Source organism: Sarcophilus harrisii, chromosome 2 (assembly GCF_902635505.1).
Source record: "Sarcophilus harrisii chromosome 2, mSarHar1.11, whole genome shotgun sequence".
NCBI lineage: Eukaryota > Metazoa > Chordata > Mammalia > Dasyuromorphia > Dasyuridae > Sarcophilus > Sarcophilus harrisii.
This window is the reverse complement of record NC_045427.1, coordinates 393,984,660-394,008,883: the sequence shown is the minus strand read 5'-3', so window position 1 is coordinate 394,008,883 and position 24,224 is coordinate 393,984,660. Positions and strand designations below refer to the sequence as shown.

The window sequence follows — 24,224 nt, the reverse complement described above, 5'->3', positions numbered from 1 at the left end:
AGATTGCTTGATAAGATTACTTAAGATAAAAATGAAGTCATAGAAAATACTGAGATTGTAAGCAGAGTGATAGGGAAGATAGTGGGACTTTCATTAGCAATAGGGAAGTTGAGAACAAGGGAGGGTTTGAGCAGATGGGGAAAATAATGAATCCTGTTTGGAACATGTTGGGTTTGAGATTCCTATGGGACATACAGTTTTGGCTGTCCAAAAGGCATTTGGTGATTGTGCAACTGAGATCAGGAAAAAGACTAGAACTGGATATCATCTCAACAGAAATAATAATTAAATCTTTGGGGATTAAGGGATTCATCAAATGAAATATAAAGGGAAAAGTCAAGAGGGCCCAAAGCTGAGCTTTTGGGGATACCCACATATTTAGGGGGTTCTGGAAGGATAAAGAATCTTTAAAGGAGACTTAAAAATAACAGTTGGACAAATAAGAAGGAAAATCAAAAGAGAGCAGTATTATAAATCCCAGGAAGGAGAGAGTATCCTGGAAGAAAAGGTGGTTGACAATGTGAGATACTGCAGAAAAGTCAAGAAGAATGAGAAATGAGTAGCTGCTATTCGATTTTTAACAATTAGATCATTGGTAACTTTGGAAAGAATAGTTTCAATTGAATGATGAAGTGAGTGCTGAGGGCACAAAGACAAAACTGAAACAGCCCCTGCCTTCAAGGAGTTTATAATTTAGGAGACTTAACACATAGAGATACAGACATATAGATATCTATATGTACACAAATATACACATATATGTAAATATATTCATGCACATATATATATATATAAACACACAAAATATATATGAAATAAATAAGGCAATTTTGGAGAAGAAGGCTGAGACTTGATCTCTAATTGGAATTATTAAGAAAGGCTTCTTGTAGAAAATAGGACTTGTGCTAAACTTTATCAAAGATTACATCAGAGTTCTCCTTTAATGCTGTCTTCAGAATAGGGATAAAAGGGATGAAAATCACCATAAATTAACCTTCTCAGATATTGTCCAAGCAATATTTTCTTTATACCAATTATGCCATAATGCCAAACTATTTCCCAGGCCAGAGCAATTATCAACAAGATTTGATTATACTTCATACAAATGAGATAAGATAGGTAGAAGCATTTCCATTTTATAGATGAGGAGAGTGAGATTCAAAGAAGTGAAATCTGAAAATTGAGTTTTTCTTAATTCCTCTATAACAGGGAGCCAGCCAGTCAATGTGGAAAATCCCTTGGATTTTCTTTTGTGATGATCTTTTGGTCCACCCAAAATTCCTTTCTTAAAACTCTGAAATATCATAACAAAAGAATATTTTAATAATACCTTTAGTAACTGTGTTAATTGAAAACCCCAGGCAGAGCAGCAGAATAATCCTATTACCTGGATTAGGGTAGTGTACAAAGCAGCAGGAGGCAAGTATCTCCTTCTCTCCCACTTCCTTCCCAAAACCTTGGCCTTTTCAGAATTCTCCTCTAGTTTCTAACATGACATTCAGCATTTTATCTGCTACCTTACTGGTTTCTCGATTGATAATACTGACCAGTCATGCTTTGTATGATTTTTCCTCTTAGGACCTCTGGGTCCATTGTATGCCTCTGCATGTTCTCTTTTTGGAGAATGATAAAAATGAAAGTATTCTAAAATTTTCTTTTTTCCCTTTATGGATAAATAAATACCACACGAATTGTAATGTTCACCACTATATTCTATTAAGGGGCCACAGGCTTCATCTTTCTACCTCTCAATATAAGGACAAATATATTTGTATATGTGTCTAAGTGTACATATATCTGTACACATATATGGATAAAGCATTGAACCTGGATTCAGGAAAACTCATCTTCCTGATTTCAAATTTGGCCTCAAATTCTTGTCACCTGTGTGGTTCTAAGTAAGTTACTGAACCCTGTTTGCCTCAATTACCTCCTCTGTAAAATGAGCTGGAGAAGGAAATAGCAAACCCATGCAGTATCTTTGCCAAGAAAACCCCAAATAGGGTTATGAAGAATTAGACATGACTGAAACAACTGAATAAATGCATATATATTTTTTTTTCACTTGCATTTTGAAAAATTAGATTCTCTTTGCAAGGATGCTTTCCCTTCTTTATAGAGTCTTAGAAAGTTGAGGCTAAAAGATGTCTTAGAAATAACCTAATCCATTCCTCTCAATTTTCATATGAACAACTGAAGCCCAGAGAGCCTATCTTACTCACCTAAAGTCAGACAAGTAGTTAATAGCAGAATTGAGTAGAAAACCCCAATTGTCTGATTCCTAGACCAGTGCATTGTCCTATATCACACCAACTTTTCAATTTTAAAAAGTATTTTTCATCCTTTGAGGTCTAATAATCCCCATCTCCTTCATGCTTTCCATAGCTATTCTAGCTTATTGTGACTCATCCCTCCTGCTATAGCAATTATCATCTGTCCTTCTTACTTGACCCATAATCACTTATTTAAATGTTAGGGGAAGAAAAACACATTTTTCTAATTGCTTGGCCCAATTGGCTCTCAAAGTACCTGATATGAGATTGAGGTAGCCTCAACTTGAAAGAAACTCCCAAGTAATAACTAAATATACTGGATAGATCAATAGATAGATAGATGGATTGGATGGGTAGATAGATAAATGAAAGAAAGGATTTATTTAGTGTTCACTGTGTACCAATGTGCTAAGTCCTAGGGATACAAATATAAGCAAACAAACCCTTCTCTGACTCTTCAAGGAGCTTATTTTCTAATGAGGAAAAACAGTAAGTAAAAGGAAAGGGAGCTCAAACACAGAGAAGGAAGAATATACTGTGTGACATAATTTGGAAATGGTGGTGAAGAAATGGCATGGAAACTGGTTCAGAATCCAATGCCCAAGGGGCAAAGTCCAAAGGAAGGTAAGATTCAGGGAATAGGAGAATGGTAGTGAAACACAAACAACATGGCCCAGAAAATCATCAGGAAGGTGAAATCCTGGTTCCAGGAAAAATAAGCACAAAACTCAACTCAGGGTCCAGTTTGTATAGGGTAAGGGAGTGGAAGCAAGGAGGGAGAAAAGAGCAGAATCCAGTGTTCCTGTAGTGCAGACTAAGAGAGAAGAAGGTGAAAAGAAAATGCTACAAAATTAAACTATTTTCTCAGACAATCAAGTCCCAAGTTTCTTAAGTTTTTATATCACAGAATCTCACGCAAGAGACCAGGAAGGAAACTTAGAAATTACCTAATTTAGCCCCTTCTTGAGGACTGGAGAGGGGAAGTGAGTTGTCCAGCTAAGGCTACAAGTCTTGTTAATGGCAAAATTATGACTAGAAATTAAATCTTCTGTGTTCTTTCTTATATACCATATATTTTGTTCAGTGGCATCAAAGAGATGATTATGAAAAAAACACATTATAGTTTGTTTTTTTCATAAGTCCGTTAATGCAATTGCCATAGGGTCCACAATTCTATAGTGTAGCAATTGAAAAACTGATCATTTTATAAAAGGAACAAATTTCAATTTCTGTGATAAATTAAATGCAAGTGGAATTGATAGTTTGGTACCAAGTTGATGCTCTATCTTATCTTCTGATTTTATGTCTTCTTAGGTCATGGCATTTGGAAGGGGAAATTTTCAAGACTTCCTCCCTTTGATGTTCCAGATGCTAATGGAAGCTTCCCTCCAGTTGCTCTTCAGGGATTCTACATGTTTCTTACCATGATCATCCTGCTACAGGTAAAAAAGGTGCTACAAAGGTTAAATTGACAGAAGTTGGCAACAGATTGGATATTGGAAGCAAAGAAGAGAATGAGACAAGGATAACATCTTGATTTTTAACATAGACTGGGAAGATAATAGTACCCTTGATAGTAACAGAAAAGTCCATAATGGTGGAGACTTTTCAAGACAAGATGTCAGTTTTTGACATGTTGAGTTTAAGTTATCTATGGGATAGCTAGTTTGAGAACTATATGATCCCAAAGGAAGTATGCTCAAAGATTTTTCCCTGGAGAAATTGCATAGATTGATATTGTTATCAATTTAATTTGTATTAATCTTTTTTCTTCAACAAATTTTAAGCACCTCAGAGATAAGAACTGTGCCTTATAGTCAGTCAGAAAGTATTTATTAATCTTGTATTATATGCTAAAAATTTCTTTCTGTTTCTCTTAGATCTCCCCAGAGTACCTAGGAGAGGGCTAAGTACATAGAAAATTTTCAATAAATACTTGTTGGACCAAGTAAAAAGAATATGGTATTATATGTAATTAGCATTTCATTATTAAAATGAAATAAATGCCACTCTAGTTTATTGGATCATAGATTTTAAGATGGAAGAGACCTCAGAGGCCATTTAGTCCAGATATTCTTAACCTTTGTGGGTTTCCTGGACCCCTTTAGCAGCTTGGTGAAGCCAAATGATTCCTTCTCAGAATGTTTTTAAATAATTGATGTAAATATTAAATTTCAGTTAGAAAGAAGTTAATGGGGGAAAAAAAGGTGTCATTTTTTTCCCAGTCTAAGTCATAGGCCTTATGAAATCTACCCACAGACCCCAGGTTAAGAATCCATGATTTACACCAATCTCTTCATTTTAGAGATGACTTCCCCAGAATCACATAAGTAGTATCAAAAGTGGAATTTAAACTATCTCCTCTAATCCTAAAGCTACTAGGTACCCATTCCACAATATTTTGCTGCCCTCAGGACAAAAAGGCTGAAATAATTTTTTAAAACATTTATTTATTTAATTATTTAATAATAGCTTTTTATTTTCAAAATATATGCAAAGATAGCTTTTGACATTCATCCCTGCAAAACTTTGTGCTCCAAAATTTTTCTCCCTCTCTTCACTCCACTTACTGTCCTAGACTGCAAGTAATATAATACATGTTAGATTATATATCAATCCAATATATTTTGGAATACGCAATTCTTCTATACATATTTCCACATTTATCATGCTGCACAAGAAAAATCAGATCAAAAAGGAAAAAATGAGGAAAAAAATCAAAAAGCAAACAACAAAAGAAAAGTGAAAATGCTATCTTGTGTTCCACATTCAGTCTCCATAGTCCTCTTTCTGGATGCAAATGACTCTCTCCATCACAAGTCTATTGGAATTGGCCTGAATTACCTCATTGTTGAAAAGAGCCATGTCTATCAGAATTGATTATCACATATTCTTGTTGTTGCTGTGTACACTATTCTCTTGGTTCTACCCAATACACTTAGCGTCATGAAAGTCTCTTGATCTTTTTGAAATCATCCTACTGATCATTTCTTATAGAACAATAATATCCTATTACATTCATATATCATAACTTATTTAGCTATTTCAAAACTGATGGACATCCATTCAGTTTCCAGTTGCTTGCCACTACAAAAAAGATTGCTACAAACATTTTTGCACACATAGATTCTTTTCCAAGAAAGCTAAATACTTACCAAGCTGGTGACATTTAGGGGAAGAAAATACTTTATATAAAAGCATTTTGCCCCCAAAGTTCTACTAGAATCCTAGTTGGACACCTTATTGTGAAGTAGAGATCATCCTGGGTTCTTGAAGGTTATGTAAAGTGGAGGATCAGTTCAGTCAATCATTAATGGACTAATATAAAGGGGGGGAAAGTATCATGTGATTTTCTCATCACTATTTCCATTGTGTAAGAGAACAGAATACAAGGTATCATAAAAAGAATATCAGAGACTTGGTTCCTGGCTTAATTTTACCACTACTAGGTTACATGAGCTTAGTTGAGCAAATTACTTCTTTTTTGTTCTCCCACAAATAGGACTGAGTCAGATAATCTCTAAGGTTTTTTTCATATTCTGATTTTTAAATAGTTCTATGACATATAATTAATAAAAGGAATTATTTTCATAAGATCCCCATGTATTTTGGAAGGAAAGAATTTTCTTCCATATTTATATACCATTTTCTTGTCATTTTCTTCTGTCTAGTAGATATAGTTACTGTTTGGGAGTGTTCTTCAAGAGGAGGGCCTGCATGAGTCTCCTTTCAATGAAAGCCATTTTCAGTTGTTGGGAGAGAGCATCATTCTCCTTTCATTCATTCATTCAACAAGTACTTATTAAATACCTACTATTTGCCAGATACAAAGACAAAAATAAAGTAGTTTTTACACTCAAGGAGTATTTATTCAATTGGATGTTGTGAGAGACTAGGTATTCAGTAATAAAAATTTAAAAATATATACAAAATGATGTTTGGGAGGAAAATTATAAGAATCTAGCAATCAAAGGGAATAGGATAGATTTTATATGAGATATGGTACTTGAGGCAGGGCTTCTCAGAGGCAGGATGGCATTCTATGTGTAAGGGACAGTCAGTGTAAAAGTACAAAGATGGGAGGTGGAAGATGATATTTGAAGAACAGCCAGAAGGCCAGCTGGGTTGAAACATAATTCCTGAGAATAATACTCAAAAAGCTTAGAAAAGTAGATTGGAATCAGATTATGAAGGATTTAAATACAGATACATTGATATTTATTCTTGTCATAAACAGCATGGTTTTCTGAATAAGGAAATAACTTGGTCAGACATTATAGTTTATAAAGAGAAGAAAAGAGAATCTCAAAGACAGTTCTGGGAGCAATCCATGCATAGCAGGATGAGACGTAAATAATGATACAAAAAGGGGAACTGAGAGAGAAAGTATCATCACACATAAAAAAGAAGAGAATATCTAGGAGAAAAGAATAGTTAATCGTTTCAAATGGTGCAGAGAAATCAAAATAGATGAGGAATGAGAAAAGAATACTGGATCTGAAAATTAAGAGATTATTACTAAACATACTATATCTGATGCAGAAAGTAAAATGCATCGTGGGACTGAAACCACCATATATAAGGAGTATCCTCTTAGCTAAAATTACATATCATAATGACAACACTATTCCATCTCTTCATTGATTTAAAATCCCTTTATTAGCAAAAGTAGCAGAAGGAAGAACAATAATTATTACATAAAGGCCATGTTTTCCTTTCAGATCCTGATCCCAATTTCTCTGTACGTATCCATTGAATTGGTGAAACTTGGTCAAGTTTTCTTCTTACACAATGACATTGACTTGTATGATGAAGAAGCTGATCTATCCATCCAGTGCCGAGCCTTTAACATCACTGAAGACTTGGGACAGATTCAGTACATCTTCTCAGACAAAACTGGGACTCTGACAGAGAACAAAATGGTATTCCGGCGTTGCACCATTATGGGCAATGAATTTTCCCACCAAGAAAATGGTAAGAAGTGCTAAAATAAAGGAACTCCATTATAGCTTTTGTTTTTCTAGAGGAAAAATGCAAAAAGAAAAAAAAAGAAGTCTAGCATATTTAAAATGATATGAGCAAAGGTGGCTTATCTGAACTCTCTCCCCGTGCCAAATGACAGTTGTCAAATTGCTTGATCTCTTTGGGAGTTTTTCATCTTGGCATATATTGACTATAAATATTCATTCTTACAAAGCTAATAGGGTGTGTTTTTTTAATTGTGTTCAGCTGCAAACCTTTGGCCTATCATTATTGAAATGTTTAAAACAACTCTTTGTTACCTGGGGCATTGATATGTACAGCTCAAATATCAGTTGAGCTCTATAGCAACCCTGCAAGATACATGCTATTATCTCCATTTTACAGTTGTGAAGAAACATTTTGCATTTGAGGTCTTCATGATTCCAGGTCCAGCACGTTGTCTAATGTAGTTGCCTCTAAGCTTTGGACCTAAAATGTAATATGTATTACATTATTTATATGTAATGAGGGCACATATTTTACTAACACTGGAATGGGAGACACATCCTAATTGTAATACAGTTCCACAATTCAATCAAAATGTCAGAATGAGTTCAAATTTGAATACCTACCAAAAAAAAAAAAAACTTCTTTTCTTGTCAACCCATCCCACTGCTTCCCATGGAGGTAATTCATTGTAGCAGAATCTGCTTTCCAAATTCTTAGGCTGTCAACAGCTAATTGAAGAAAGATCTTAGGTAGAACAGTTAGATGAGACATGGTTACTTCTGTCCCATTTGAACTGAGGACTTTCTCCTGGAACCATACATAGAGGATAAACAGCATTATTTTGGACAAATCTGCTAAACTCCTTGTGCCTCAGTATCAGCATCTGTAATGTGAGGGAGCTATACTTGATGGCATCAAAGGTGCCTTTCATGTTTAAATCAATTATTTTATGATCCTAAGAATAAGACCTCATTCTTACCTTCATGGAGATTGTAGTCTGATTAGGAGAAATAAGAATACATATAGAAGAACTACAAGAAAAGGTGGAGGTTGATGTGTCTATAGGAAAGGTACAAAACTGTGAGAATTCAGAGAAAGGGGAAACAGGATATTATTGCTAGCAAGTTAATTCCTGTTTAATTTATTATCTCACTGATAGTAGAATGATAGTATATCATAAGCATCTTGGAGCCTTGAAAAAGAGGAAGAGAAAGGGAAAAGGAAAAGTGAATAAGCATTTATATAGTGCTTAGTAGGTACCAGGCCCTGAACTAAACACCTTCACATGTTTTATCTCATTTGACCTCTATAGCAACCCTGCAAGATACATGCTATTATCTGCATTTTACAGTTGAAGAAACATTTTTCATTTGAGGTCTTCATGATTCCAGGTCCAGCACGTTGTCTAATGTATCATCAGTTGCCTCTAAGCTTTGGACCTAAAAGCATCAAGTTTAAGTGAAGAGATAACTGAATTTGGAGTTGAATCTCTGGCTGTATGACCTTGAACAGATCACTTTCCTCTCAACCTCCATCTCTACATTTCTAAAACAAATGTGATAATCCTTATATTATCTATCTCAGGATGTAATTAGGGGGGAAATAGTCAAGCTTTGCTAACAATTGGAACTGGATATGTAATTTCATGGGAACTCACAAATAAAAAATTCCTTTTGTTGATGCAAGTCAACATATCCTATGTCAATACATCATGATCTTAGAAAAATTTCTAATACCTCAAGAAGTTGTGACTTGTTCAGGGACACACAGTCACGAGGCAGTAGCAGCCAGACTTAAAAACTTTATCTTCCTAGCTCTGAGGCCAGTTCTCTATCCAATAAGCCTTAAAATAATAAATTGGGGAAACTAGTACTATGTCATTATATTATTTAGATATAGATATGTATTATATTACATATAATACTATATTATTGGTGAAACCATTAAATATTCTTATGGTGATGTTGGTGAGGGGAGGGATCAGTTTTTTTAACATCATTTGGCAGAACTACTTCCCTCTTTCCCCTGTCCCTATTATCAATTAGTGGACCTGGCATCATGAAGCTGTATTCAAATGTAGCCTCAGATACTTAGTAGATGTATAACTTCACAAAGCTCACTCAGCTTCTTTCAACCTCATTTTCTTTATCTGTACTTCCAAAGTTGTTGTGAGAATAAAATGGGGTATTGGTAGAGTGCTATTAATTGCTAACTATTATTATAATTATTGCTACTAATTACTTTGCAGTTTCAGGTCCCAGGTCCTAGAGCATAGGTTCTGGATGATTGACTTAATTTGCTATGTTTCTAGAATGAACATTTCTGACTATGTTAGCAACAGGGCACTTGTCTTTGCAGCCAAACGTCTAGAGACTCAGAAGGAAGTAGATTCAGATGACGATGACTGGACCAAATGTCAGTATGGGGCCTTATCAAGTATTGATACAGTGAGATGCCCAGGAAGAGCCAAGCCCCTGAGGAGGAGCCAGAGTGCCCGTGCCCATTTCCAGTGTCATACTCGACACAGGTCCGTGGGGAGATGTGACAGTGCCCAGTCTGCTGTGGCCTTCAGCAGTACCATAGTAAGTCATATCTCTTTCTTTCCATGCTTTAGAAGATTCATCTCTGGTGTGGAGAGAAATACTGATCTGGGAGGATAGTAGGAAACAACATTTTAGAAATGATACTGTTATAAATGTTGCCCTTGTTCTGCAGATTATAACACTAAACAGTGGAAGTTACATAACTACCTATTTAAAATTGTTTTCTGAAGACAAACCCAAAAGATAACTAGTTAAAAAACCATTCCTAGGGAAAAAAAACTATTAAGAAGAGGAAGGAAGAAAGGAAAAAAAAAAGAAGAAGAAAAAACTAACAATGGAAATTAAAAGAAAGAACATAATTTTGAATCAAAACTCACGCTGTGTTAAAGTGGCAAAAAGCAATACCAAATATCATTCAGTTGAGAGAACCCCTGGCTTTTTGGAGCAAAAGAAGAACACAAAGATGTCGCACACAGCTCAGGAATGCCTTTTCTGACTATCACTAAAGAAAAAAGGCATCAGCTTGAATCCTTCAGTTTACAGATTATCCAGTTATTCTATGTGAATACAAAATTGATTGACTATTGAACTGCTCTATAGTTAATACACACTTAATGAAAACAATTGTGAATTTATTTATTTATTTAGTCAATCAATGAATTGTTGAGCATCTATTCCACAAATGTGCCCATGAAAGACTACTGAGGAAGATACAGAGAAGAATAAATCTGTTCACTACTCATACCTTCCACAGTGTACACTAGTCTAGAAGGGAATAATCTTTTTTTGTTTGAGACTTTTTTAAGAATTGTAAAGGACCATAGAGACCACCAGTCCAAATTATTTATTTTACATGTGACAAATGTGAGAACCCAGAGAGCTTATGACTTTCCCAAAGCCACATAGGTAATAAAATGACAGCTGGAACTCAAAACCAAATCATCTATCTTCCTTGTAACCATGCCATCTCAAAAATTAGACATACACAATAGTTCCAATATTAAAATATGCTAATTCACAAAAGAAGTATTAATTAGACCCTGTGAAAGTTCTCTGGAGGGAGAAATCTCTTCTAGCCAAGTACCTCTTTAAGGTTTGCATCATACTTAACAAATACCATTTTATTTGAGCTTTACAACCACCCTGTGAGGTCAGTGCTATTATTATCCCCATTTTACAGATGAGGAAATTGAGGTGAAAGTTGATAAGCAATTTATCCAGGGTTGCATAACTGGTAAATGTCTGAGGTCAGATTTCAATTCAGGACTCACAGATCCACTACTCTGTCCATTAGAATACTTAGATGCTGAGTCATTTGCCAGAGTTTCCCCACATCTCTCCTGATTTGTTTGGTTTCCATGTCTTTTAGACCATGCCCACTATCTTTCACAATCTCCCATGTGGCTGAGAATTTTCCACTGTAAAGGAAGATAAAATTCCCTTACCTCTTCACATCACATCATTTTGTTCTCACAGATCATCCATTTATTCCTATCATGGCAGCTGTAACAAGCTATAGCTCTAATTTGAGGCTTTTATCAATCACTAGGGTAAAGAACACGTTTACCAACTCTCCCAAGGCTCTAGAGAATGTTTTAATTGCTTTACCATAGCCTGGCCTCTAGGCAGTTTTAAATGGCAGGTTCTAACCGAATTCTTTCAGTAAGGCAAAGCAGAGAGAATGAAGCAATAAATGACTCACACAAAACTCAACTCTAATTGGCTGGATGGACAGGTAGATTTAATAAAATATTCGCCATAAAACCATAGCTCTCCAGCCCCTTCACAATTCAGAAGTCACTTGGCTAATGTTTATAATGGAAAGACAAGATGGAATGATAGGAAAAGAACTGGAAGACCAGTCAGGATAATCCTGCCTATTGGCATGTCCCTTCTGCTGTCCATCTGGGTGGATAAGGAACTCTCTGCTTATTTGTCAGTTTTTTGCTTTGGCAGAAGGAGCTCCCCCAAGAGGAAACTTCCTCTATTGAGGCTTACTGGACATAACTTTTCAATTTCGAGTCTTAAAAGGTTCCTTATCTGTAAAATGAAATAAGAATACCCATCCTATGTATTTCAAAGGACAGGACATTTTCCATTCATTCAGCAAGCATTTATTAATCACCTACAATGTGTCAGGGAATTCTGGGTTCATTCCTCTCTCTGCCACATGCTGCTTTTGTGACCCTGAGCAAGTCACTTCATTTATCTGTGTCCCAATAAACTCTGTAAGATTATATATTGCAGAGAAGGTACTGATCTGCATTAGTGAAGGAAGTGCTGATGAATCACAGATCCAGTCCAGAGGCTATGCCTGAGTACAGGAATTAGTCTATTTCCCTCAAGGAGCATACATTTATTGGGGGAAACAACAAATACAGAGATTAGTATATGCAAAATAATTTAGGAGGTAGACCCTAACAAATAGGGTGTTTGGGATAGGCTTCATGTAGGAGATTGTACTTGAGTTGATCTTTGAAAGATACTAGGAATTCTACAAAGGCTAAGGTGAAAAGGGATGGAGGAGACAATATATGCAAAAGCACAGAGATAAGAGAAGTAATATAGTTAGAGAGTAACCAGGATGGCTGGTAATGGATATGAAAGTGTTTTGAAAAGCCCAATGTACTATGCAAATGTTAAATTTCTATGAAAAAAAGAGGTAAAAGTGATTAAGACCTTTTTCTCCAAGCAGAACCTAGCCCCATGAGTGATTTAATTTTTTATAGGCTCAAGATTATCTTCAAGAAGGTGGTGTGATATGCAAATTGAGTGTTTTATATAATATTCGAAGGCTTCAAGGCCTCTGAGAACATTGCACAAATATCCCTGATTGCATTGGCAGAATTTTGAATTGCTAGATTGGAGGTCAATGCTCATTACTGGGGACTTCTAAATGGGTCTCTTGGGGGGGCCCTTTAAACTTTAGTTGTTCTTTCTCCCCCTCAATCCTAGTCTTGTAGAAATTTATCTACCTAAGAAATATGAAGAAAGTACACTATAAAACCCTTAAGGTGATGTTGAAAACTGAGTCTTTGGTGATATCAATGTGATTGTAGTGAAACCTCCAGGTATGTAATGCTGGAGAAACTGAAGCAAGATAGAGATTAGAGAGTATTTAATAATTTATTTAAAAGGGAAAGATTTACTGGGACCAAATGGATCTATGGTTTGGTCCCAGGGCTGAATGAGACTATCATCTCCAAGAATCCAGCAAACAATGTGAGTTCTCAATGACCCATATACACATGGCTCAGACTCAGGGAGTAGACTGAGGCAAGGGCAGAGTCAGGGTGCTGAGAGTGGGAACGGGACTCTGACAGGGTAGGGTGAGCCTCCAGAGATGGGGATGACATAATAGGGGGAGGCATCCCGGAGATGGGGAGAGGCATCTTGATTAGACAGTATCTGACATTTGGATAGCTTGGGAGGCATTCTGATATTCTAAAACATAAGATCTTTTATCCTTATCAAATATTCTGATTAAGAGGGAGGGGTGGTTTCACAGGACTGATCAGACAATTATAAACTGAAGCAGAACAATTAGGGAAATTGAGTCAGGACTGGGTCAGGATAATTAGGGAAACTGAGTCAGGATAATAAAAGAGAACTGTGGCATAACAGGTACATCAGGCTTCTTGTTCTCTTCTATCTAGATCCTTCTTCCCACTCACTATACTAGAGTCTATCCTTATCTTAGTCAATAGATGACATTCATCCTTTGATTCCTTCTCCTTTATCTTAGAATGTATTCAGTCACGGTTCATCTTTTAAAGTTGGCAGACCACAAATATAACAATTACTGCTTTCTAGAGACCTTGTTCATTGGCTGTTTACTGGCATCTCTTGTTCTGACAAGCTTTCCATTTAGTTTTATTTTTTAACTACCCTTTTCTCCTCTAAAGAACAAGGAAACTTGAGGTTGTGTCTTCTAATTGCATTGCTATAGTTTTATTGGCATGCATGCCTTTGGGAACTGAAGCCCTGATGCTTTCAAGAGGATATTAAACCAATATTTACAAGCACTGTCATAGAAAATAAAATGCCCTTTTCCAGGCCTCTTTGGATTGGGTTTTTTTGTTGTTGTTGTTGTATTTTTTTTTTCAATTTCTTGTTCTGAATAGACCTTCTTTGTTTAATTTGAACAGTCTTGCAAATTCTTTTCCATAATCATCAGACCAAAAAAATTCAGACCACAAAATTTTCATATTAGCACCAGCCCTACTTTTCAATAAATTCCTTTTCTGTGGTCTGCTCTTCCTTCCCCTGCTCTCCACCCACACGGAAAAACACAGGGACATCCAGAGCTTCCTTACAACATGGGGAATAAAAAGGAGAAACAAAGGGCATTCCCAGTTTTGTAAACCCACTGCTTGTTGTTGTTAATTGGGTTTTTTTTAATTAGATACAATCCAAAATCTTTCAGATCCAATACATAAAGCATTTATTAGGTGCCTACAATATAACAGCTACTATTCTGGGAGTTGAACAAAAATAAAGTAAACCCATCTCAAAAACTTGGCTTTCATTTAAGTGGGGGGAAACTAACAAGAACAAGATAAATTGAATAAATACAAGATATATATGAAGTCTTTGGGTGGGGTGGGGAGTTAGAGAAAGCAGGAAGGAACAGGAAATTAGGAAATGCTCCTGTTAGGAGGTGGCTCTTGAGTTTAGCCTTAATGGGAACTAGGGATTCCAGAGGGTAGAGATAAAGAAGGGAGAGCATTCCAGAAACAGAGAATAGAAAGGAGATGGAATGTTAAGCTAAGTAGGCCTTATAGTTTGGCATGAACATAAAGTAAATGTGAACATTGTAAAATCAGCCAGGAAAAATAAGTTAGAACCAGATTATGAAAGAATTTAAATACCAAATAGAAGAATTGGATTAAAAAGATTGGTAGCCATCTGTGCTACCAAACCATCTGTATTAATCATCACCTCAAATCTGATAGTGCTGTTAATAAATCTTGCCATAAGTTCTTATTAGGACCAGGAAAAAAATATTGAGTTCTTTTGACATAAAATATCTCCCCATTTTCTGTAAAATGTTTCTCCTATTTGTGTATTTTACTTCTTTCCTTGCCTTGCTGAAAAGTCCTTGACAAAAATTTCTGAAGCTTCCTGGATCTCAGAAAGAAGACCAAATTCTGATTTCTTTTTCTTCTACAATAAAAAGCCGAATCCATATGAACAATGGAAAAAAGGCCAATTCCTGAGCCAAATCTAGTTCAAAAGTGGTCTCTGTGTTCAGTAATGAGAATGGAAATACGAAGGCATCAGAATTCACCTAAAGCTCTTAGACATTCTGGTAATATTAATTTAGTTAAGTTGTAACTCTTGCTGTGTAATCTTTTTCCTACAAGCAACAAGTTGACTTTAAACCAGTGGTTCTCAGGAGCTACAAAAATATCAAAATTAATTATTTTGTTACATAGGTAAGTTGGAAGAGAACTAGTAGTCATAGAGCAATAGTGCTAATTATATGCCAGGCTAATAATTCTCTTTCCTATCCTTCCTTTTACATGTTAGACTTCCCCTATTAGAATGTAGGCTCTTTGAGCACAAGATTCCCTAGCCTGCTTATAATTGTTCTTTCTAAAGCTTGACCCAGGACCTAATGTAGTATTTAGTTAATTATCTATGTTGGTAATAATGATGATTTCTTTTTTTTCCCAAATTCTTTAGTCTATCTATCAGACTGAATAGCTTCTGAGGTCTCCAATTAGACTACTTCATGTCACTGGAAAGTTGTCCAAGACAATTCATAGTGCCATAAGAACATGTGCTACAGAATTGCTGTCCAGGGTCTTGAGACCCGGACTCCTAAAATTTAACTAAAGGGTGCCTCCAGGTTCAGTTTTTCAAAGGACCCTCCTATCATTTGTGCTGGAGTCTTTTCCCCAATGAAAGTCATTAAACCTGTGTCTTAGAACAAAAGTAAAAAGTATTTTAGTTGGGTATATTGGTAGCTATCTGAACATGACAAAGCAATTACAATAGACCAACTGACTTTAGGAAAAGATGGAGTATAGTGACTAACAGTGGAAAAATTCCATACTTCAAAATAATTTCTCCCACTAACCTGCCAAGCCCTAAAATGGAAGGCAGCATGGCATACCACATTGTCTATGGAGTTAGAGGACCCGAGTTCAGATTCTACTTCTGATGCTTACTTACCACCTGTATGAATTTTGACAATTTTTTAAATATATCAGTAAACAAACTTAAGGAGGTTCAAAGTACAAATTGTACTGCATTGCCTCTGAGGGTACTTCTAACTCTAATTCTAGGATATTATAATCTAAACCTTTTCATAACTTCATAGATGGTTCCATATGTTGCTATGGTTTGTGTTTGGGTTTTTTAATCATATAAAATAGTAACCAGGCAACCTTTCAGAGATGAGTCTCTATGCATTTATTAAGATTTGTCCTTGAAGAAAAAATCTATCACCAGGACCATATTTAGAACCTTTCCATCTCAGTAAAATATGAAGAGATCATGCTTCTCTGGCATAAACTTCAAGCAAATGGGATCCCTACATCCCTTGATAAAAGGCATCAAAAAGGGGTTATGTTGATCTTGCTTTCCTCACAATCTTACTGCTAGAACCCAAGTCCCTGACTATTTATCTTGTATTTTAGTTATTTTATATATTTTTATATCTATATATCTTGTTTTTTTCAATAGAGTATAGTTCCTAAAGGAAAGGGTCACTTCACTTTTGTTTTTATATTTCCAGTGCCTAACAGAATATGTGGTATATAGGAGCTACCTAACAATGCTCTTTGGTTGATTATTGATTGATAATAGAGAAACAATAATACCAATTAACATAGTGCTTTAAAGTTTACACAAAGCAATTTACTTACATTTTTAAAATTTGATCTTCACAATAACCATTTGAGGAAGGTGTATTAAGCTTTTTTTATTGATAAGAAAACTAAGAATAAGACAGGTTAATCACACAGGTAGTACCTAAAATTTTTAAAAGTCTAATTCTTTAGTCCCATACAGTTTAAAATAAATAGCATTTGCATATCGCTTTAAGACTTGCAAATCACTTTGCAAATATCCTATTTTTAATGTCACCATAACCCTAAGAGATAGTTGCTATTTTCATCCCCATTTTACAGAAAAGGAAACTAAGGAGACTAAGGCAGATCCAGGGATCTCATACTTCGTATCTCAGGCCAGATTTGAATTCAGGCCTTCCAGATTCCAGGACCACTGTGCCATCAAGCTGCCAAGTTAGAGTATTTATATTTAAATGGAGCCATGATTTTATCCACATGAGCACTACCTTCCCTGATGTACCAACTCTTCATGTCTTCTCCTCTTATGTAACTTTTATTCATGTCTTTCCACAAATCTCTCACAGAGGAACCACTCAGGCCTTCTTAAGGTCTTTTCAGTATCCTTCAGGGTACAAGGAAAAACAACGAATTAGAATATCTTAGAGCTAGAAAGATCCTAAAAGGCCATTTTGTCAGGTTAGAAGGGTGAAAAGACTATACTAAATTACCTATTATATAACACAAAATTGATTTTTAAAAGTATGTAGCAACAACTATAGCTCATCTTGAGTTTGGGAGGGAAAAGATAGTGTGCCTGGGTATGTCCTTTTTGAGTTTGGGGGACTGTACTCTCTTGGTTGCCTGACCTCCCTAACAGTGAGAATAGTAATATTAAATAATTAAATAAGTAATGATAAACTAGAGTAGTAATGGCATGTGTATCATTTAGACAAATGTACTTTTGTGGTTTTGACCAATGTTTTCCCCTTCATGGGAATCAACAGGTCATATAAGAAAGAGAAGGCTGAGATGATAACATGAGACCCAGTTTAGTACATGTTTGTTGCCCAAAAATTCCAAAAAGGGAATTGGCTGCCTCCAAATGGGATGTTCTTTTTGAAACAAAGGATAGTGAGTTCCTTCTCCCAGTAGGCTTTCAAGAAAAATATAGATGATCACCTATCAAGTGTGTGATTTGGGGGTTTGAAGCGGGGAATAGGGGTCAGCCTAGATCATCACTGTGGTCCTGAAATTCTATGATTCATTCCTAATGCCTGGGGAGATGGGAGCAGGGTAAGTCTAATACCTAGCACAGTGAACCATTAAGAAAATAATTGTAGAATGAAGGAATATATCATGGTAAAAATGGGCATCTGGTTTGGAAGATTTAGGAGCAGAAATACCTCAAGAGAAAGATTTTAATTTTCACATCCTAAGCTTGCTTTTCCCCAGTAGTGCAAAAACCCTTGCCAGTAAGCACCTTTCCCTGTAGTCCATTTACCGAAGGAATTCTCACTCAAATGTTTTTCTCCAGGAAAAGGATGTAACTCCAGACCAAGGTCTCTTGACAAAGGTGAAAGATGCCACCTTGAAACTGGAAACTTTGACAGCCCACAAGGTCACCAAACCTTCGCTCTCCACAGGGTCTTCTATCACTGATTTCTTCCTTGCACTGGCCATCTGCAACTCTGTCGTGGTCTCCACATCAACTGAACCCAGGCAGCGGGTAAGGTGTCATGAGAGTGTGGGAAAGCTTTAAAGACAACCTAAATGGGAGTCAGAAGAAATGAATCTTAGTCCCACTTTTAAGTTGTGTGATCTCTATAAGCCACTTTTGCCTCTGTTTAGTCATATATAAAATGAAGGGGTTGATATCTAAATTTGAGGCAGCTGGTGATACAGCTGGACCTAGAGTCAAGAAGATCAGAGTTCAAATTCTGCCTCAAATATTTAATAACTATGGGAATAAGCCATTTAATCTGTTTACCTATCTTTCTTCAGCTATGGGGATAATGAGAAGTTTATTGTGAGGACCAAATGAGATCATATTTGTAAAGTTAGCATAGTGCCTGGAAAATAAAAAGTGCTATGTAAATGGTTTAATCCCTTCTCCTCCTCGAATTTCTCACATTCTGTGATTAGGCAGGTTGGTGGTACAATAGAGAGGGTACTGGGCTTGGAGTCAGGAAGACCTAAATTCAAGCAATTTGGCCCTGGACTAGTCATTTCTCATTCAGCCTCAAATTTTTCATCTAGGAAATGATGGTGATGGATTTGATGGTTCTGAAGTTTCTTCCAAATCTCAATTTATGACCTTATGGCCCAAAAGTCTGTGGAATACTCTCTCAAGTTCCTTCTAATCCTAAAACTGATAATTCTATAACTCTAGCTCACTTTATAAGACTGGTTAGGTAACCCATAGAAGGCAAACTGCAAAAAAAGGCATCAAGCTTAGAAGACTAATCCCATTAATGATTGAAAAATACTTATGACAATGACAAAGCATTTATTCAGTGTTTAGTGTTTGCTAGACACTGTGCTATGTTTAGCGTACAAAAACAAATAAGATAATCCCTACCCTCAAGGAGCTTGTACAGAAAGGGGAAAGAAAGAGAGGACAGAATGGTTTGGAAACAAAGCTCATCTAAGAGAGACCAGAGATTCAGGAACACTATAACAATCCTTTCTCTTTATTATTTACAAGATTTTTTTATCGTTTATAAAATGTTTTTCTAAAATCTTGAAAGGTTGGGGTTGGGAGGAATTTTTGAGATAATTTCATTCCATTCTTTCCAGAAGAGCCAATGTCATCTACAATAGTAGTGTCAAACTCAAAAATACTGTGGCTTTGTTGTGAGGATTCCTGCAGAGTGCACATTAACCTAGAAAACAACATATGACCCAACTCAACAAATAGTTATTAAAGAATGTCACCTACAATGATATTCTCTAACTTTTTACTTATTTGTGTGTGTGTGTGTGTATATATATATATATATATATATAATATATATGTTGTGCTTGATATATAAGTGCTTGATAGTTATTAAATTATCCATGAATAGTTCACATGAATCATTACATCTAAGTTGGTTCCCACTATGCTTCACTTTACTTTCCAGCCATCTTCTTGACAGTTGTTTTGATACTTCACATATATTGCTATAATATGTTTCCCATTTTCCAGTTTGGGAAACATAATTAAAGTAATATTGCCATTTTTACTCAGAAAAGGGTACATCATCTATTATTGCCCTAGGATGCCATTCATTATCCTTGTAAATCTCTAAACAAAAATATTCATCACTGTCCTTCACTCCCCTATCTATGTTATGCATTCTAATGAGAATATAAGAATTTTTGGGGGGTGAGGGGAAACTACACATCAGAGAAGTGATAGGTTATTGGTATAAATAATATTATTGAAAAAATACCATATTTGTATTATAATTTTTAAAGATATTGATATCAACTATGTATTTTTATCTATGAACTTTTACTTAATTTGTTAAATATTTCCCAATTATATTTTAATCTGGTTCAGGTTATATTTAAGAGGGTTGGGACAGCAATGAAACCCACATGTTTAACATATCTGATCTACAACATTCCTGAGTCATTCAGTCCATTCTTAAACATTCTTAACATCTTATAATTTATAAAGAATTTTCCCATGCATTACCTTATTTGATCATCACAAAACCTTGTGAGGTAGATAAAGCAGATATCATTAGACCTTACTTTACAGATGAATTAACAGACTCAGAGGTGATAGTTTATTGGTATAAATAATATTATTGAAAAAATACCATATTTGTATTATAATTTTTAAATCTTCCAAGAGAAAGGCTATCGCCTTTGGGCATAGAGAATCAGAGAACATTAATATTTAGGTAATTTTAAAAGTTAGTACCTTTATTTTCTAAATTACAAAATTGAAGTTGGGAAAGGGAAAGTGTCTTCTCCAGGTCAAACAGTTCATTAGTCATGCTATCATTTGACCTAAAAATAGACCTGAATAATATAGCTACTGGTAAACTGACCTCTCAGTAACACTGTCCAGCAGAATTAGAACTTAGAGGAAAGAGATTTTTTTTAATCTGTCTTATTCTTCAATTTGCCTGTGGATGATTTTATTATTTTTCCCCACAGAAGTAACATTCTGCTTTTCTTCTCAATGTCAAGGTCATCATCCCACCACAGATGAAATCTCTAGGAGCTTCCCTAGAGAAAATTCACCAGCTGTTCCAGAAGCTTAAACTCTCCAGCCTCAGCCAGTCCTTCTCTTCCACTGCTCCGTCTGACCTTGGAGAAAGTTTAGGACCAAACCCCACAGTTGTAGATTCAGATGAGCAAGATGACTTATCCAGTAATAGCTGTGGATATTCAACAGGTATTAGCTACCAAAGCAGCTCCAGAGAAGAAGTCATGGGCAAGCAGGACATCTTGGGAGCTGGAAGCTCCTCCTTGGAAGATGTACTAGATTCAGTGATACCAGAGCCAGAATTTTGTTATGAGGCTGAGAGCCCAGATGAAGCTGCCCTCGTGCATGCTGCTGGGGCCTACAACTTTACCCTGGTATCCAGAACCCCAGATCAAGTGACTGTGCGTCTGCCCCAGGGGACACTTCTCACCTTTGACCTCCTCTACACCCTGGGTTTTGACTCTGTGAGGAAGAGGATGTCAGTGATTGTAAGGCATCCCTTGACTGGTGAGATCATTGTCTACACCAAGGGAGCTGACTCAGTCATAATGGATCTGCTGGAAGACCCTGACAAAGGTAAATTAATTATTGATATAAACTAATGAACTGATATTAATTATTGATGGGTCATCAATATTAAATTATAATATTAATATCATGTTAAATAGCATTAATATTATTATTAAATATTATTAATATTAAATTACTGGAATAATTATTATTAATATTAAGGAACTGGAAGACCAAAAGAAGCCTACTTGATTAAGGATAAGAATGAACCACATACAACAGATAATAGAGATAGTATAAGGATTATTGTATGAGAAAACTGATATGAAACACACTGAGTATAATAACATAAGAAGTATCAGAATAAGTATTTGAACTTAGTGTTCTTTCCATCACTTCTCTGCCAGGAGGCAGAGATTACTATGATTTTGTAAGAACAAAAGGGACTTTAAAAGTCATGAAATTTAATCCCTTTGTTTGGGGCCCAAATTTAGCAAATTGATAAAGGTCACACAGTTAGCGAAAGAGCCAGAATCTTGGTTTCCTAATTATAAGCACATAATATAATGCTGCCAGGATTCTATTCCCCACCCAGAAAACCTTTGTGTTTTTCCCTTCCTTGCACCTTAATATCCTCATCAATAAAATGGAAATAATCCCTTTCTAATTTCTTCCTTCAAAAAGATTTGCATAAACTCTCTTGAAACCAACAAAGTACTTCAAAGTCCCTTGATATCAGACTCTAATGTGAGACAGCATTAATTATGATGCAGCCACCGTCTTTATTACTAACAGGAAGTAATCAGCTATGACACTGATTTTCTCCTAGGATAGCAGATTCCAAACAACATTTAGAATTACTGAGGCAGCCCTATTTTCCTCTGCAGAGTCAACTGTGGCTCAGGGACAGATGCTAAGCATGAAAGAGGAGTGAATATTAATTCTTAATCTTTTACTTAAGACAATTGGCTACCACATCAGAGGCTCAGCATTCAGGAGAGGTAAAGACCTAAGAGGACACTTACTGCTAGTTCAAAGAGGTGACAATTTCCAGAAAGCAGGAAGTTGACGAAATTCTTCAGTTGGAAAGGTTTGCAATGATCTTCACAAAGTCTGAATTGTGGAAGTGAGAAATTTCCCAAAATTTTCAGTTGACTATATATTGGGAATTTCTGTTTGATAGCAAAAGACCCTATTGCAGAGAAGAAACTGAGAAAAATCAGGGCCAAGACTCAGAAACACCTTGACTGGTATGCAAAAGATGGGCTACGTACACTCTGCATCGCCAAGAAGGTAAGAAGAATATTCCTGATCATTGGTTTTATTCTATTACCAAGACAACATAAAGCTAAAGGACTTTGATGTACCTTCAACTATTCTTTATTTGGGATGCTCAAAGAGAGCTGAGGCACTGATTGACTATTCAATCCTTGGAAATCCCCCTTCCCTCTGCTTACTAAGATCCTGTCTGTCCTTTAAGACCTAGATCAAGTCCCAAGACCTAAGTCTTTGATTTCTATATCCTCCACAGTGCTTAGCACTATGTTGAGGACACAATAAGCACTCAAAATGTACTTATTGATTAAACCGAGTAAATAATTGGTGTAGTGCTCAGCTTATAGAAAGTCATTTTTACATTTAGATAGTTCAAAAGACAATCTATGAAGATGGATGAGTCTGTTTAATAATCATCTTTGGTAATCTGCTCACAGACTAGATACCTTACTTCTTCAGCTACTTGAGACTAGTATTAATTAACCAGTCATTTAAAGTTATTTGCTCTGTGCCAGAGGTTGGAACAACAAAGACAAATTAAGCAGTGTCCCTGCCCTTTAAGGAGTTTATGACTCAAGCAGGACAGGGAAGATGGGACAGAGGGAGGGGAGAGGGGAAGAGAGAAAGACAGAGAGGGAAAGGGGAAGAGAGACAGGAAGGGGAGAGGCAGAGGGGGAGAGGAAAGAAGAAGGGGAGAAGAATAAAACAAGACAAATAATTAATCCACAAGGCTGAATGTCTTCTTGTTCACTCATTTATCAGTCATGTCTGCTTCTTCGTGACCTCATTTGAGATTTTCTTGGCAAAAATTCTAAAATGATTTGCCATTTCCTTCTCCAACTCATTTTCCAGATGAGATAACTGAGGGGAAAACGGGTTCAGTGGCTTATTCAGGGTGACACAAACAAGTCTGAGATCAGATTTGAACTCAGGAAAATGAGTCTTCTGACTCCACATCCAGCACTGTGTCCACTCTACCACCTAGCAAGTGCCAAATGAGAAGCAAAAAGCTAGATAATTGTTCTGAAGAGGAAGAAGTCACATCCCACTGGGAGGAGAGGCTATCTGGTGGAGTAAAATTAATAGTTAACAAATATTTATTAAATTCTTTCTACATTCAAGAGACTGTACTAAGTGGTGGGAATACAAAGACAGGAATAAATAGTACCTCTGAGGAGCTTACATTCTAATGGGAGAGATAACTTGCAAACAGCTATGTACATTTATATACAGGGTAAATTAGAAATGACCACAGAGAGGACATTAGCAACAGAAGAAACTAGGAAAAGTACTCTTGAAGGTGTTAGGATGTGAAAGTCAAGGAAACTTTCATCTGACTTTGCAGTGAAGCTTAAAGGTGAGCATGAGAGAATTTAGTACACAAGACCAGTCCAGTTTAGAGTCTATTAAACTGAAGTTTGGAAACAACTTTTTCTTATTTGACCTATAGGTCTTAAAAGAAGAAGATTTTCAGAGGTGGGTCAATTTCCGCCATGAGGCTGAAGCATCCTTTGACAACCAAGATGAGCTACTAATGCAGACAGCCCAATATTTAGAGACTCAACTCACCTTGCTGGGTAACTAAAAATAAATCATTATCAGATGAGAAAAAAGAAATATTGTGGTTGTAAAGAAAGCTCTTGGCTCT

At 36.0% G+C, this 24,224-nt stretch overlaps 1 protein-coding gene across 5 annotated transcripts in view; it reads left to right on the top strand.

Annotated features, from left to right (window-relative positions):
* Positions 1 to 24,224, top strand: part of ATP10B (ATPase phospholipid transporting 10B (putative)) — a 258,288-nt gene that overhangs the window by 194,570 nt on the left and 39,494 nt on the right. For all 5 annotated transcript variants that reach the window (XM_031953627.1, XM_031953626.1, XM_031953628.1 and 2 more), the window contains 7 exons: positions 3,588 to 3,715; positions 6,995 to 7,247; positions 9,603 to 9,826; positions 18,122 to 18,313; positions 20,773 to 21,367; positions 22,485 to 22,594; positions 24,027 to 24,153. In XM_031953627.1, the coding sequence (XP_031809487.1) occupies positions 3,588 to 3,715; positions 6,995 to 7,247; positions 9,603 to 9,826; positions 18,122 to 18,313; positions 20,773 to 21,367; positions 22,485 to 22,594; positions 24,027 to 24,153 (1,629 nt within the window). The remainder of the gene's footprint in view (positions 1 to 3,587; positions 3,716 to 6,994; positions 7,248 to 9,602; positions 9,827 to 18,121; positions 18,314 to 20,772; positions 21,368 to 22,484; positions 22,595 to 24,026; positions 24,154 to 24,224) is intronic.